Source organism: Rana temporaria, chromosome 12, assembly GCF_905171775.1.
Source record: "Rana temporaria chromosome 12, aRanTem1.1, whole genome shotgun sequence".
Taxonomy (NCBI): Eukaryota; Metazoa; Chordata; class Amphibia; order Anura; family Ranidae; genus Rana; species Rana temporaria.
The window spans coordinates 49405470-49421003 of NC_053500.1; the positions used below are offsets into that span (position 1 = coordinate 49405470).

The 15534-nt window shown below is 45.9% G+C and overlaps 1 protein-coding gene across 1 annotated transcript in view; it reads right to left on the bottom strand.

Annotated features, from left to right (window-relative positions):
- Positions 1 to 15534, bottom strand: part of CALCOCO2 (calcium binding and coiled-coil domain 2) — a 153842-nt gene that overhangs the window by 70536 nt on the left and 67772 nt on the right. Inside the window, exons 7-9 of the mRNA XM_040331327.1 lie at positions 11131 to 11210; positions 7881 to 7965; positions 2134 to 2213 (exon numbers count right to left, since the gene is read on the bottom strand). Of these exons, the coding sequence (XP_040187261.1) occupies positions 2134 to 2213; positions 7881 to 7965; positions 11131 to 11210 (245 nt within the window). The remainder of the gene's footprint in view (positions 1 to 2133; positions 2214 to 7880; positions 7966 to 11130; positions 11211 to 15534) is intronic.

Genomic DNA, 15534 nt, shown 5'->3' on the forward strand with positions numbered 1-15534 from the left:
GTGTACCCCCCCTTCCATAGCAACCTCTGTATACCCCCCTTACATAGCCACCTCTGTATACCCCCCTTCCACAGCAACCTCTGTATATCCCCCTTCCATAGTCACCTCTGTGTACCCCCCTTCCATAGCAACCTCTGTATACCCCCCTTCCATAGCCACCTCTGTATACCCCCCTTCCACAGCAACCTCTGTATACCCCCCTTCCAAAGCCACCTCTGTATACCCCTCCTCCATAGCAACCTTTGTATACCCTCCTTCCATAGCCACCTCTGTATACCCCCCCCCCCTCCATGGCAACCTCTGTATACCCCTCCTCCATAGCAACCTCTGTATATCCCCCTTCCATAGCCACCTCTGTATACCCCCCTTCCATAGCCACCTCTGTATACCCCCCTTCCATAGCAACCTCTGTATACCCCCCTTCCATAGCCACCTCTGTATACCCCCCTTCCATAGCAACCTCTGTATACCCCCCTTCCATAGCCACCTCTGTGTACCCCCCTTCCATAGCAACCTCTGTATACCCCCCTTCCATAGACACCTCTGTATACCCCTCCTCCATAGCAACCTCTGTATACCCCCCTTCCATAGCCACCTCTGTATACCTCCCTTTCCATAGCAACCTCTGTATACCCCCCTTCCATAGACACCTCTGTATACCCCTCCTCCATAGCAACCTCTGTATACCCCCCTTCCATAGCCACCTCTGTATACCCCCCTTTCCATAGCAACCTCTGTATACCCCCCTTCCATAGACACCTCTGTATACCCCTCCTCCATAGACACCTCTGTATACCCCTCCTCCATAGCAACCTCTGTATACCCCCCTCCCATAGCCACCTCTGTATACCCCCCTTCCACAGCAACCTCTGTATACCCCCCTTCCATAGCCACCTCTGTGTACCCCCCTTCCATAGCAACCTCTGTATACCCCCCTTCCATAGCCACCTCTGTATACCCCTCCTCCATAGCCACCTCTGTATACCCCCATTCCATAGCCACCTCTGTATCCAACCCCACCCCCCAATGTCCGTCCACAGCCACCATTGTAATCCTCCCTTTAAAGAGTTTTCACCTCTTTTCACAAATTCCTCCCCCTCCTTCTCATAGTTCTCATCTTCACCGTGACACTGCCTGCACCCTTCTGGAATGTGTGTGCGGCGCGCTCTCAGATCTGTAGCATACAGCCAGAACACTTAACTCTGTGCTGTGCTATAGAAGTCTGAGGGGGGGTGACGGGACAGGGGAGCACAGACGACCGCTCTGCCTCACTCCCTGTCACAGGTCAGCAACTCCGATCCTGCAGCTCCTGACAGAGGGAGAAGCAGGACGAGTCGGCTCTCACTACACAGCCCACAGCTGTTTTCCTCCCCTGTCAGTGTGGCCGCTTGTGTTAACCCGGCCGGGAGAGAAAACGGGGAAGGATGGATAGCACAGCTGTGTTCGTGACCGCGACAGCAGAGGCACACTCGGCAGCCAGTCAGCACACAATTTGTACAGTGCCACTGCCGCTGCCTGCGCTGTCAATGACACACACAAGTGTACTGGTCTGGCGGCCGCTTGTGTGTCAGAACTGCCCCCCCCCCCTCCTGTACAAAATGGTAGCGCCCTGGGCACTCGCCCCTCCCGCCCCTGCCTTGTACCGGCCCTGGTCTGTTGTCTTAAGATTGTTGGGTGGAGTCATGATGTCAGTAGACAGCCCCACCCTCCTCTACACTCCCCTTGTCAACATGCATTTTGTCCTGTGTCTTTCTTACACTGAATTCTGCTATGATCACTAACATCCAGTCAAAATCCAGAAAAGTAACCACATGATTTCAGAAAAGGAGTGGGGGTGGGAATTAAAAAATAATGCCTGTCTCCAGGCTAGTGCATGAGATATGTAAATAACTTGTCACTCACAGCAAGGGGGTGGATCGGACCAAGGTTTTTCTCTGTTTGTCCGTTTTATCCCACTGAACAATAAAAGAAGATTGCTCAGAGCTGGTTTAACTCTTTGTGGCAAGACTGGGCACCGATGATAGGAAATCTTAAACTCTACATTGTGACAGCAATCCACTTTAAGTAATGTTATTGATGCCACATTAACTAAACAGAATTCAGTAGTCTGCAATATATTTTACGAATACATACAGTAGCAGCTCTAATTCTTGGTTCTTTCTCAACCACGACTCGTTTTCCTCTTCAAGGTTCTTCACTTTGATTTGCAAATCCTGATTAATTGGACAAATACATTACTTCAGTTTAGATGCTGATAATGTGTGGCTTTAAGGAATTCAATTAACTACTTGTCAACTAAGGTACGTTTATAACTCACATGAACACAAGCAGGTAAAGTGGTCAGGGCCAGGCCTATTCTGACACTTCTCTCCTACATAGAAATATCAGTATTTCTTTGCTAGAAATTTTCTTAGAACCCTCAAACATTATATGTATGTATGTATGTATATATATATATATATATATATATATATATATATATATATATATATATATATATACACACATATATTAGCAGAGGCTCTAGAGAATAAAATGGCGGTCTTTGATTTTTTTTTTATGTCACACTGTATTTGCTCAGCGTTTTTTTAAATGCAATTATTTTTTTTTTTAAATACACTTTAACCACTAAAGGACCCCTTCACGCCGATATACGTTGGCAGAATGGCACGGCTGGGCACAAGCACGTACCTGTACATCCTCTTTAAGAGTCCAGCCATGGGGTCGTGAGCGCACCCCGGTCCGAAGCACCATGACCGCGCCCGCGGGACACGCGGAACCGATCGCCACCGGTGTCCCGCGATCGGTTACAGGAGCTGAAGAACGGGGGGAGGTGTGTGTAAACAAACAAATGGGCACTGACTGGCAACATGGGCACTGTCAAAAATTAGTAAATAAATAAGTGATGCCCAGCAATGCCATCAGTGCCACCCCTCAGTGTCCATCAGTGCCACCTCTCAGTGCCCATCCATGCCCAGTGCCCACCTATTAGTGCCCATCTGTGCCACCCATAAGTACCCATTAGTGCCACCCATACGTGCCCATCAGTGCCCATCAGTGACGCCTATGAGTGCCCATAGGTGCCAACTATTAAATGCCCATCAGTGCCGCATACCAGCGCCTCCTATCGATGTCGCCTATCAGTGCCACCTCATCGGTGCCCATCAGTGCCGCATACCAGCGCCTCCTATCGATGTCGCCTATCAGTGCCACCTCATCGGTGCCCATCAGTGGCACCTCATTGGTGCACATCAGTGCCACCTCATCGGTGCCCATCAGTGCCACCTCATTGGTGCCCATCAGTGCCGCCATATCAGTGCCCGTAATTGAAGAAGAAAACGCGCAAAAAATAAAAAAACGCAGAGGTGATCAAATACCACCAAGAGAAAGCTCTATTTGTGGGAACAAAATTGGCTTGGGCAGGAAAGTGCGTAAGTGCCTGGTATGGAAGTGGTTAACCTGCATAATGGTCCGGGTCTTAAGTGGTTAACCGCTACAATATTGGGCATGGGCACTTTTACCAGGCCAATTTTCAGCTTTCAGTGCTGTCACATTTTGAATGACAACTGCGCGGCCATGCAACACTGTACCCAAATAAATTTTTTATACGTTTCTTCAGACAAATAGAGGTTTCTTTTGGTGGTATTTAATCACAACTGTTTTTTTTTTTTTGCTAAATAACTGAAAAAAGACCAATATTTTTTTAAAAATATCAGTTTCTTAGTTTCTGTAAATAAGCAATTTTTCTCCTTCACTGATGTGCGCTGATGTGGCTGCATTGATGGGCACTGATAGGGTGGCTCTGATGAGGAGGCACCAATATGCAGCACTGATAGGTAGCACTGATATGCAGCCCTGATAGGTTGCAGTGATAGGCACTGGTAGGTGGCACTGATGGGCAATGATAGGCAGCACAGATAGGTGGCACTGATTGATCTAATGCTTACCAAACAAAAATGGCGTTGTTTTTCGTTGGCTGTGAACCAGAAGTGATGTCATGGTGTCGCTCCCGGGTTCCTAGGTCACAGAGTTGAGCAGAGACCATCTTTCTTCTGCTAATCTCTATGGCAAGCTACCGCAACCGCCAGATCGGATCCTGGGCTTCCCGATGAGCCAGGTAAGCCCGAGAACCCCTCCCCCGCTTCTAAAAGTGATCTAGCGGCTAATTAGCAGATCGGATCACTTTTATCGAAAAGAACAGCAGCTGCTGAACATTTTAATGCCGGTTTATGGCATCCAGCTACAGCCATGACCCCGGTATTCCACTTCAAAGCCATGATTTATCTTTCCAGTTAGGCGGTCTTGAAATTAACCCAAAACATATAATCTAATATATTGCAGTTTACCAATCATTAAATGTGGTGGCTGCATTATCTTTTTTAAAGATTATTTTCTGTTTTCACCTGGCGATCTGGCCAGTAACACATCTCCTGTATTCGAGTGCTCCCATTCTAGATGAAGGAGCCCAGATGGCATCTTTGGACAGCAGAGGGGCGTGTTGGATGTAATAGCAGATAGAGATACACTAACAAATTGAAGCCAAATTCCAGATAATACTTTATAAGCAGTTACAGCAACACTTTTTTTCCCTTTTGGGATAAATGTTTTACATGAACAAATATAAGCTGATCATAGAAAGCACCCCTGTCAGTGGTAAATGTTTTGACTCAACCCTCTAACTGTTACATCTTCAAGAGAGCTTGTTCTGTTGAAAAACAACAAACTTACTGGCTGTATCACCAGGTGAAAATAAGGGAAAGAACTCCTAAAAAACAAAACTAATGCAGCCATCACATCTAATGCCGCATACACACGGTCGTTTTTTGTCTTGTAAAAATACGTTGTTTTTCAAACTTCATTTTAAAAAACGACGTTGCCTACACACCATCGTTTTTTTAAAATGTTCTAGCAAAGCGCGGTTACGTTCAGCACGTACGGCGGCACTCTGTTCCATTCAAGCTCGCGTCATAACTTGCTTCTTGACGTTTTTAAAAATTTCTTTTTTTTCATCACAAAAAACGACCGTGTGTACGCGGCATCAGATTTGGTAAGCTGCAATATAATACATGTTTGCTTTTGGGTTTAATACCTGTAGCGGTACCACCGTAGGGGCTTCTAAGTGATGTGGCCCACCTGTCACCCTGCCCAGCCCAGTATTAAATTTTAAGTCACTCTAATGCCGCGTACTAGGGGTGCAACGGATCAAAAAACTCACGGTTCGGATCGTTCCTCGGATCAGGAGTCACGGATCGGATCATTTTTCGGATCGGCAAAAAAAAAAAAAAATCTCCCCCACTGTAATATCCACATCTCTTCCCCCCCCCACCAACTACAGTACCCCCTCGGTGCAGACACCCCCCCCTTCTCTTAGTACAGAGACCCCCCTCCCTCCTCTCAGTACAGTGACCCCCCCTCCTCTCAGGAGGTAGGCCGAAGCCGCGGCCATAACATTAGGAAAGGTTGCGGCTTCGGCCTAGCTCCGGAGCCGCCGCCGTAACATTAGGAAAGGCCGCGGCTTCGGCCTAGCTCCGGATCCGAAGGGGGTGGCACGTTCGGATCACGGATCAACTGTGATCCGTTGCACCCCTACCGCGTACATACGATCATATTTTCCGTCGGAAAAACCTTGGATGGTTTTTCCGACTCCACTGCCCATGACACCACAGTCCACTCCACTGGCTCTGCACCCATCCCAGACTGCATGCTCCCAGTCCTCTCATGTGTGCTCCCCAGTCCTCCCGACTGTGCATGTCACTCACTAGCCCTCCTGGCTGTGACCATATGTTCCCCTCCTTGAAGATGTGGCCGGCAATGCTAGCTCCTGCTAACCTCTCTGCTCCTCCTGTCCAGAACCTTCATAATTGCCCGCACCCCAGCCCCAGCTCCAAGTTCACCCCCCCAGACTGAGGGGCTCCCCTTAACACGCCATCTTCAAGCTCTGAACAACTTCAACGACTCCTCCCCAGCTGGGCTGACTCTATGTATTTAAGGAGGCCTGCCCCCTGCCAATCCAGGCTGGGGCATCCTCTAGAAGAAAGAGGGAGGTCTCAGTGACACTGCCTGTGAGTCACCAACTGCTGCTCTCTGAGCCACTCCCAGCCCACATAAACCAAAACAAACAGGCCTGGCTGCCAGCCTAAATTTACTTTACCTATACACAAAAATTCTATTTTAGCACTTACCTAAGTAGAGGGTGCTACATACCATTTTAAATCAAGCTGAAACCTTGGTACTGGCTTTAAGAGCCAGTGAAGGGCTTTCTGGTAAAAGCAATCAGGTGGCTCTAAAAATGTCTGATCACTTTTATGGAGCTCTCAAAAAGCACACCTCCTGTCTGCATCACCTGTGGTGACTCCGGGGTATTCCTTTTCCTCAAAGGACCCCAGGACCACAGCAAATAGCTTCCCCAGTAAAAACAAGAGGGAATATCAATTACTTGATCCATCCTGCAACTAACGAACCCGGAAGCTGTGTGTATTATGTCACTTCCAGGATCACAGCTGTCATTCCTTGGCTAATGTACCCGGAGGATGCAGCTATTCAAACACAATCTGTTTTTGAATAGCTATATTGGAGGGCAGGGGACATATAGGGGTTGATTTACTAAAGGCAAAAAGACTGCGCACTCTGCAAGTTCCATTGCTCCAGAGCTTAGCAAATGAGGTAAAGCTTCACTTTACAAAGAATACCCAATCACGTGCAAGGAAAATAAAAAAAATAATAGCATTTTTGCTTGCATGTGATTGGATGATAGAATTCAGAAGAGGTTCCCATCATTTACTAATCTCTGGAGCAAATGCTTTTGCAGCATGCAACTGCACTTTGCAAAGTGCACAAGCAATTTTTTGCTAAACAAAATAAAAAAGACTGAAATTTTGGAAAAAATAAAAGTTTTTCTTTGTTATAAAATGTTGTTTTCTCCTTCACTGACGGGCTCTGATGAGGCGGCACTGATAAGATGGCACTGATGAGCACTGATAAGGTGGCACTGATGAGGAGGCACTAATATGTAGAATTGATGGGCACTGATAGGCGCCACTGATAGGCAGCACTGGGTACTTATAGAGGGCACTGATGGGCACTGACAGGTGGCACTGATGGACACTAATAGGTGGCACTGATGATGAGGTACTGACAGGTGTTACTGATGGGCACTGAGGTGGGCACTGACTGGCAGCTGATGTCCATGCATTTTTAACTGTGATGGGCACCTCTCATGGGGGCTGCGCTCATAATCAATGTGCTGATTATCAGCACAGACACCCCCTCTGACCAGGAGAGCCACCGATCGGCTCTGCCTGTCAGCACAAACTGAGGAAAGCAGTTTACTGGCACTTTCTGGTTCACGCAATGATCATCTATGATTGGTCACAGCTGATCACATGTTAAAAAGCGTTCGTCAGAGGCTCATTAGCACAATCGGAGATGCGTCAGATTGACACACCGCACCACCGGTCGCTGCGCGCCCCCAGGGGTGCACGCAGGCATGTTCTGAAAGATGTCATATGACGTCCAGTCAGGATAACAGAACCACCGCCTATCTGTCATTCTATAGGCTGGGCAGAAAGTGGTTAAGGCCACTTTCACACTTGCCAATGGGCCCAGCACTGATTAGAAGAACCCCAGAGAGCGCAGACTGTCTGCATCCATCGCTGATCACTTACCGGTGATTGCTGCATTTGCGATTACATGCGAGGGGCCGCGATTAGCTGTGGGTGCTGGCAGCCTGCCCTTGCCTTCACTGGGCCTGACTCCCACAGCAAATCCTTGGAATCCCTCACTGGGGTTCTTGCATGTAATCAGTGTTGGGTCCATTTGCAGGAGTGAATGTGGCCTAAGGGAGAGTTAATGGAAACAAAATCTAAATGTTGAAAACTCACCTGCAACTGTTTATTTTCAGCCTTAAGTTTTTTCAGTTCCATGTCCTTTTGCTCTAATTCTGTTTCTAACTCATGCACTTTATACCTGTACCAGGAAAAAAATCAAAAATAAAAGCATGATGCATGTTAATATTAGTGTATTGTGTATTAATTCATAAGCTGACCATACACACTAAAGCCTGGTACACATTATTCATTTTTTTTCCCGTTCAACCCAGTGGGCTGAACAAAAAATAAATCAGAGGAGCTCGAGAGGAGCTGCTGTACTATCTGATGTTAGTACAGCGATCTCAATGCTGAGCCATTGTGTTCTCCCCTACCAGAACACTCTGAGTCACTGGCTGAGAGCGTTGAACAGGAGCCGATCGGCAGACCTTTTTCGGTCATATCCCTTTGACAGAAGCAGGACGTTCACCCAGTTTCTGTTGGACCAGCTGATACTGTCCTATATTCAGCCCGTGTGTAGATATTACTCGCGTAGCACCACCCCTAAAAGTATTGCTTGGTCATTTTGGGTTCCTTGTTCCACGCCTCAACTCAAGAGCAACCTCAGCCCCTCTGACACACCTGCGAGCACAAGTAACACCACTAATCTAAAATACCTCTTATCTGGCTGTGAGGTATTGCCAGTAAATAAACACACACACCAGGTTAATGATACATTTGCTTAATCTATTAAAGTGTTACTAAACCCACAACAGTAAAATCAGTCTGTATATGCAGTAAAGCATGATTGTTATACTCACTGTGGAACCTAAGGGGTTAATCCTATGCATTGTGTAAAAAGGCTGTTTGATCCTGTCTTCTCTGATCCTCTCCTCCTTCCACTGTCCCCAATATATTCCTGATGATACAGAGCCAGGGGACAAGCTGCACATGCTCAGTTTGGTGAGTATTTCCCCCCCCCCCCCCCCTGGGAGGGTTCATGTTATCAGTACAGGGCCAATCAGCGCTGTGCAGAAAGAGGGCCAGGGGTCCTGCATCCTCATAGGACAGAATGAAAAGTCCTCCTACAAGCTTTAACCAGACACTGATAGAAATCACAAGACTGCTATATACTGCTGATGAGAAAAGGTATTTAGCAGTTTATATTTACTAAAAAAATTGCATTTCCCTGTTCTGTGTACTGTGGGAGACCAGATATAGTGAATGCAGGGGACTGGGTTTAGTAACACATTAAGTATTAGCATAGTAGTAGTAGTATAGCATAAATGGCAATATAAACAGACTAAACACAGATCAGGCAAATTCAGGCACTGGCTGCTAAACAAGGTAAAATAACTATACCCAAGTAGAAAGTGGGGGAAAAAACAGTAAACTTTATATATCATTAGCTTAAATCAATGTATCAATTAGAAAATCAGCAATGAACAATGTATAATAACTCTTAAGGGGCAGTCCTTAGTATTAAGTTTCGATTGGAGCTCATTGGCACGCATTCCGTCCAACAGTAAGACCTGCAGGCAGTATTAAAGCTATGAGATCACTGGTTAAATAGCTCCTAGTGTCGATTCCCCCGCAGTGGTAGCAAGTAGTGGCTGCGAGGCCCGCTTACCAGTCCCGGTAACACAGTGTTAGTTGCCCCTCTTTGCATCCACTCGCTTAGATTGCTTGGGGTGACTCTGGGAGGCAGCATGGCAAAGACAGTGTCCTGGCAGTGGCTCTGTCTCTCCATGTTCGTTTCCCAGATCTGCTGTAGTAGCTTCCAATGGTGTGGCCTCCCTCCGTCTCTGGAAATGACACCCCACGCCTCGTTCTCTCACCACTCTGGCCCCGATAACACTCTGCAGACTCAGGAGATCCCCACATGGCTGTGGGTTTCTGCTGACTCAGACTCTCTCTTTCTTTCTTGGGTACAGTCATTCTCTCCTCCACTCTTTCCCCTGTCATGCTCTCCTTCACTCTCTCTCCCTCCTAGAACTCTCCTCCCCAAGCCTTTTCCCAGGCTCCTTGCTCTCTCTTTCCTCCAGCACTGCAATCTGGTCCCTGTAGTCTGCCACCAATCAGAACAAATGGGGCTGCCTGTGCTCTGGGACTACATGTCCCATAATCCATTTTTCCGCCTCCCTGGTCCCTAGGAGAAGGTGGGAGGAAACAGATTGAGCAGCAGGTGGGAGGGAACACAAAAGCCCATAGCTGCACTCTCCCTCTGGGACGGCAGGTCTGATCTCCTTCTGTGACGTTGCACTGAGCTGGAGGGAAGCCAGCAGATGCATACAGCACAGCCGCTGTGGTCCCTGCTGTCACTGCTCCTTGTGCTGACAGGAGAAAGGCGGGAGCCAGGGGGAGGGGACAACTGGCAGCCACTCTGTGCTCCAGCAGCAGCTGTGCACACTCTCCCCCATGGCTCGAGCAGGAGAGGAACGCAAGGCACGGCAGCACCCACTGCACTCGAATACCCCATCCACGGTAAACAGCGTATGAAGGAATCTCTCCTACCAGCTTTTTGGGTTGACTTACTAAAGTCAAATTGACTGTTCACTTTGCAAGTGCCGTTGCTCCAGAGCTTAGTAAATGAGGTGAAGATTCACTTTGCAAAGAATGCCCAATCACATGCAAGGAAAAGAAGCAAAAAACTAAATTTTTGCTTGCACCTGATTGGATAATGTAAATAAGCAGAGCTTCCCCTCATTTACCAAGCTCTGGGGCAACTGCACTTGCAAAGCGCACAGTCTATTTGCCTATAGTATGTCAACCACATTGTGTTCTGACAGATGGTGTTATGTCGATAAGTGATGCTCACAAAGTGCGCATGTGCATGAGACATACAGTCTTCCGTTATGCGTCCCATACCCTTGCTTTGTGACAATGTTCTGCCGATATTGAACGCTCTCAATTCGAGAGCGAGTGGCTTTTTTTAAAATATGCATGCGTGATTTCGAGAGCGAATGTTTCATATCGACAGAACACCTGTCGCAAAGTAAGTGGAATGCGGAACGAAAGTGGATCGCATACTGGAAGATTGTATGTCTCACACCCATGCGTAGTTTGTGTGTGTCCCATACCTACAGAGCATACCATATCGACCTAAAACTTGCACACATGACAATTAAAGACATTTCTCCTCCCTTCCTGTCTCCGTGACCAAGCAGGAAGTGATGGAAAATGTATTCAATCAGAACAAATGCAGTTGGTGAGTTGCAAGTTTATTGAACGTAACACTGTATATATTTATGTGTATGAGATATTAAGTAAACAGAATTCAGTAGTATGCAATATATGCAAAGAGCCATCATTTATGTATACATACAGCTGCAGCTCTGACTCTTGGTTGTTTCTTATCAACGCCTCTTTTTCCTCTTCAAGGTTCTTCACTTGGCATAGCATACCCTGATTAAATGGACACATACATTCCTATTACATTTTTTACTGATAATGTGTGTTTTCATAACATGTTAGTTTCTTGAGAGAATTAAAGGATAGTGTTGCGCTCCAATATAAAAGATATAAATATAAAGTGCTGAAATGGGGCGACAATGTAAATCAATTTGCATTGGTAGACTTAAATGTACTAATGGATACAAAGGCCCGGATTCTTAAAGCACTTACGCCGACGTATCTACTGATACGCCACGGAAGTGCCGTCGTATCTATGCGCCTGAGTCTCAATGCAAGATACGCCTGAAATGTGGCTTCATGCGACCGACGTAAGTCTCCTACTCCGTCGGAGCCTGGGCGTATATTTACGCTGGCCACAAGGGGCCCTTCCATTGATGTACGCGTCGAATATGCAAATTACCGAGATATGCCGATTCATGAACGTACTTGCGCCCGTCGCATGAGTATACACTGCTTACGTAAGGCGTACGTCCGGCGTAAAGTTAGAACACCTATAGGGAGGCGCAACCCATGCAAAGGTATGGACGACGGAACAGCCGTCGGATTTTACGTCGTTTACGTAGGACTACGTGAATAGGGCTGGGCGTAGGTTACGTTCAGTGATTCGACGTATCTTAGGCGTTTGATCCGATGTGATTCTGAGCATGCGCACTGGGAAGCGTCCACGGGACAACGCATGCGCCGTTCGTTCGGCCCTTCATTTGCATGGGGCCATGGTTAATTTAAATGTATCACGCCCACTACCTTCCTACTTTGAATTAGGCGGGCTTACGCCGGCCAATTTACGTTACGCTGGCGCAACATAGGGAGCGAGTGCTTTGTGAATACTGCTCTTGCCTCTCAGAGTTACGTCGGCGTAGCGCATATGAGATGCGCTACGTCGGCACAAAGATGCACCGATCTACCTGAATCTGGCCCATTGAGTGTGATGCTCAAATAAACCAAAAAATAAAATTACAAAAATGGTGATGAATAAAGTGCAAATAATGCAAATAAAGTGACTTTCGTTTATGTATTCTAAACAAATCACAGTACAAAACAAGAATAAATATTCAACAGTAATCCTAGTAAATGAAAGTGCAAATGCAGCACAGTCCGGAAGTAATGTATTCTTCCAATCAGAAGAAGGTGCAGAGTGCAGACCATTAGGTGCTAACTGACATCAACAAGTGGCGATGTGACTTGAGTGTAATGAATCTTCGGTGCAAAATGACACTCGCAGGTGTACTAACTTTTTACCTTACTGCTGCAAGGTAAGCAGCATTCAAAGAAAACAGTGGAATCACTCTGGGAGAAGAGGGGGTCTCCTATCCGTTCCTCCTGGGGGATTTCCAGTGTATGCAGCGCCTAAAGGGTTAAGCCTCTCTCCAAGACTAGGTAGATGGCCAGGCAAACCGCTCCAAATGTATCAAACCAAGCAGGGTAGAGAAATGCAAGAAGAAGCTCTATAGTGTAGTATGTCTTTAAAACTCAATGCGTTTTATTGTGCATTCAGAAAAAGGTCAAGTACAATTTAAAAAACAAACAGGGTGCAATGTATTCCAATGAGCAGCGAGCTTGCGGCTTGGACAACACTTCTGGTGTTTTTCTCTTTATATTTTATCGTCGGTAGTGTTTGACCCACGCGGTGGCTGTTGCACCATAGGAATTGGTACAATAGACCCCATAGGTGCATGGGAATACTTACTTTACCTATGCTAGCTTCTAGGCTGTCATGCAAATACTTTGGCTTCAATGCTTTCTAAATCTGTGACCTGGAATGAATATATTAAAGCCGAGTTCCATTCAAAAGTGGAAGTTCTGCTTTAACCATTTAAAGCGGTTGCATACCCCAAATGTTTTTTATTTATTTTTTAAAACCTGCAAGGCAAAGGCATAATAAGCCAGTATGACTAGCATACTAGCTCATTATCAATTACTTACCTTAGATCGAAGCCCCTGCAGCGGTCCTCGGACACATCCTCCATTGCCGCCATGATACCCAGAGTGACTTCCGGGTATTGCTGCTCCGGCGCTGTGACTGGCCCAAGCGGCAATGACATCACTACCGCACAACGTCGCGATCCCCGCGCATGCGCACATTTGCGGCACTTTCCAGCAGGCTCCCATTCAAGAGCCTGCTGCGCGCATGTGCCGTAGACATCGGTGCCCGCTTTTCTGCAAGTATCTCCTTAACCATGTAGGTTAAGGAGATATTGCAAGCACTTACAGGTAAGCCTTAATGTAGGCCATTTTTTGCGATACGGAACTGCATCGCTTTAAAACTGTCAATTGCGCGGTCATGCGACGCTGTACCCAAATGATGATGTCCTTTTTTTCCCCCACAAATAGAGCTTTCTGTTGTATTTGATCATCTCTGCATTTTTTTTTTTTTGCGCTATAAAAAAAAAGAGCAACAATTTGAAAAAAATAAAAGCAATATTTTTGCTATAATAAATTCCTTCCTCAGGTTAGGCCAATATGTATTCTGCTACATATTTTTTGTAAAAAAAAAAAAAAAATAAGCGTATATTGATTGGTTTGCACAAAAGTTATAGCGCCTACAAACTATGGGATAGGTTTATGTGATTTTTATTATTGTTTTTTTTTATTACTAGTAATGGCAGTGATCTGCGGTTTTTAGCGAGACTGCGATATTGCAGAAAACAGATCGGACACTATTTTGGCACCATTGTCATTTATACAGCGATCAGGGCTAAAATTAGCCACTGATTACTGTATAAATGTCACTGGCAGGGAAGGGGTTAACACTAGGGGGTCATCAAGGGGTTAAGTGTGTTCCCTAGAGAGGTGTAAAAAAACAAATAACTGAGCGCACTCCCAATGAAAACCTATAAGAGATAATGAGATCCTGGAAAAAAGGTGGGGGAGGGGAGTGTGTAGGGAGATTTAACCAAAGTTCAGACGGCTTACGCAAACGACGTTATTTTTTAAATTTCGACGCGGGAACGACGGCCATACTTTATACAGCAATACGAATGCTGTGTAAAGGTAAGGCACCAAAAAAAAACGACTAACTTTGCGACGGGAAACTAGACTAGCGGCGACGTAGCGAACGCAAAAAAACTTCGGGAATCGCCGTAACTCCTAATTTGCATACCCGACGCTGGTTTACGACGCGAACTCCCCCCAGCGGCGGCTGCGGTATTGCATCTTAAGATCCGACAGTGTAAAACAATTACACCTGTCGGATCTTATGGCTATCTATGTGTAACTGATTCAATGAATCAGTCGCATAGATAGAACAACAGATACGACGGCGTATCAGGAGATACGCCGTCGTATCTGCTCTGTGAATCTGGCCCCAAGAGGCCTCTTTGACATAACATGGGAAGTGTGCATGGGACACAGGCAGCTCTGAATTTAACAGATACAATGCTTATAATGGCATTTTCGATACAATGCTTTTAATGGTATATTCAACAGACCAAAAGGGAGCAAATAAGAAAAGTTAAAGCCACTTTCACACAAAAGTATTCACCCCCCTTGGCTTTTTACCTATTTTTTACATTACAGCCTTTAGTTCAATGTTTTTTTTATCTGAATTATATGTGATGGATCAGAACACAATAGTCTAAGTTGGTGAAGTAAAATTAGAAAAATATATACATAAAACTATTTTTCAGAAATAAAAAAACTCATAATTGGCATGTGCGTAAGTATTCACCCCCTTTGTTATGAAGTCCATAAAAAGTTCTGGGGCAACCAATTACCTTCAGAAGTCACATAATTAGTGAAATGATGTCCACCTGTGTGCAATCTTAAATGTCACATGATCTGTCATTACATTTACACACCTTTTTAAAAGGACCCAGCGGCTGCAACACCTAAGCAAGAGGCACCACTAACCAAACACTGCCATGAAGACCAAGGAACTCTCCAAATAAGTAAGGGACAATGTTGTTGAGAAGTACAAGTCAGAATTAGGTTATAAAAAAATATCCAAATCTTTGATGAGTTGCTGCAGAGTTCCACAGCAGAGACTGGAGTATCTGTACATAGGACGACAATAAGTCATACGCTCCATAAAATTGTGCTTTATGGCAGAGTGGCCAGAAGAAAGCCATTACTTTCCACAACCAAAACAAAATGGCATGTTCTGAGTTTGTGAAAAGGCATGTGGGAGGATTCCCAATTGTATGGAGGAAGGTGCTCTGGTCTGATGAGACTAAAATTGAACTTTTTGGCCATCAAAGAAAACGCTATGTCTGGCGCAAACACAACATATCACATCACCCAAAGAACACCATCCCTACAGTGAAACATGGTGGTGGCAGCATCATGCTGTGGGGATGTTTTTTAGCAGCCGGGCCAG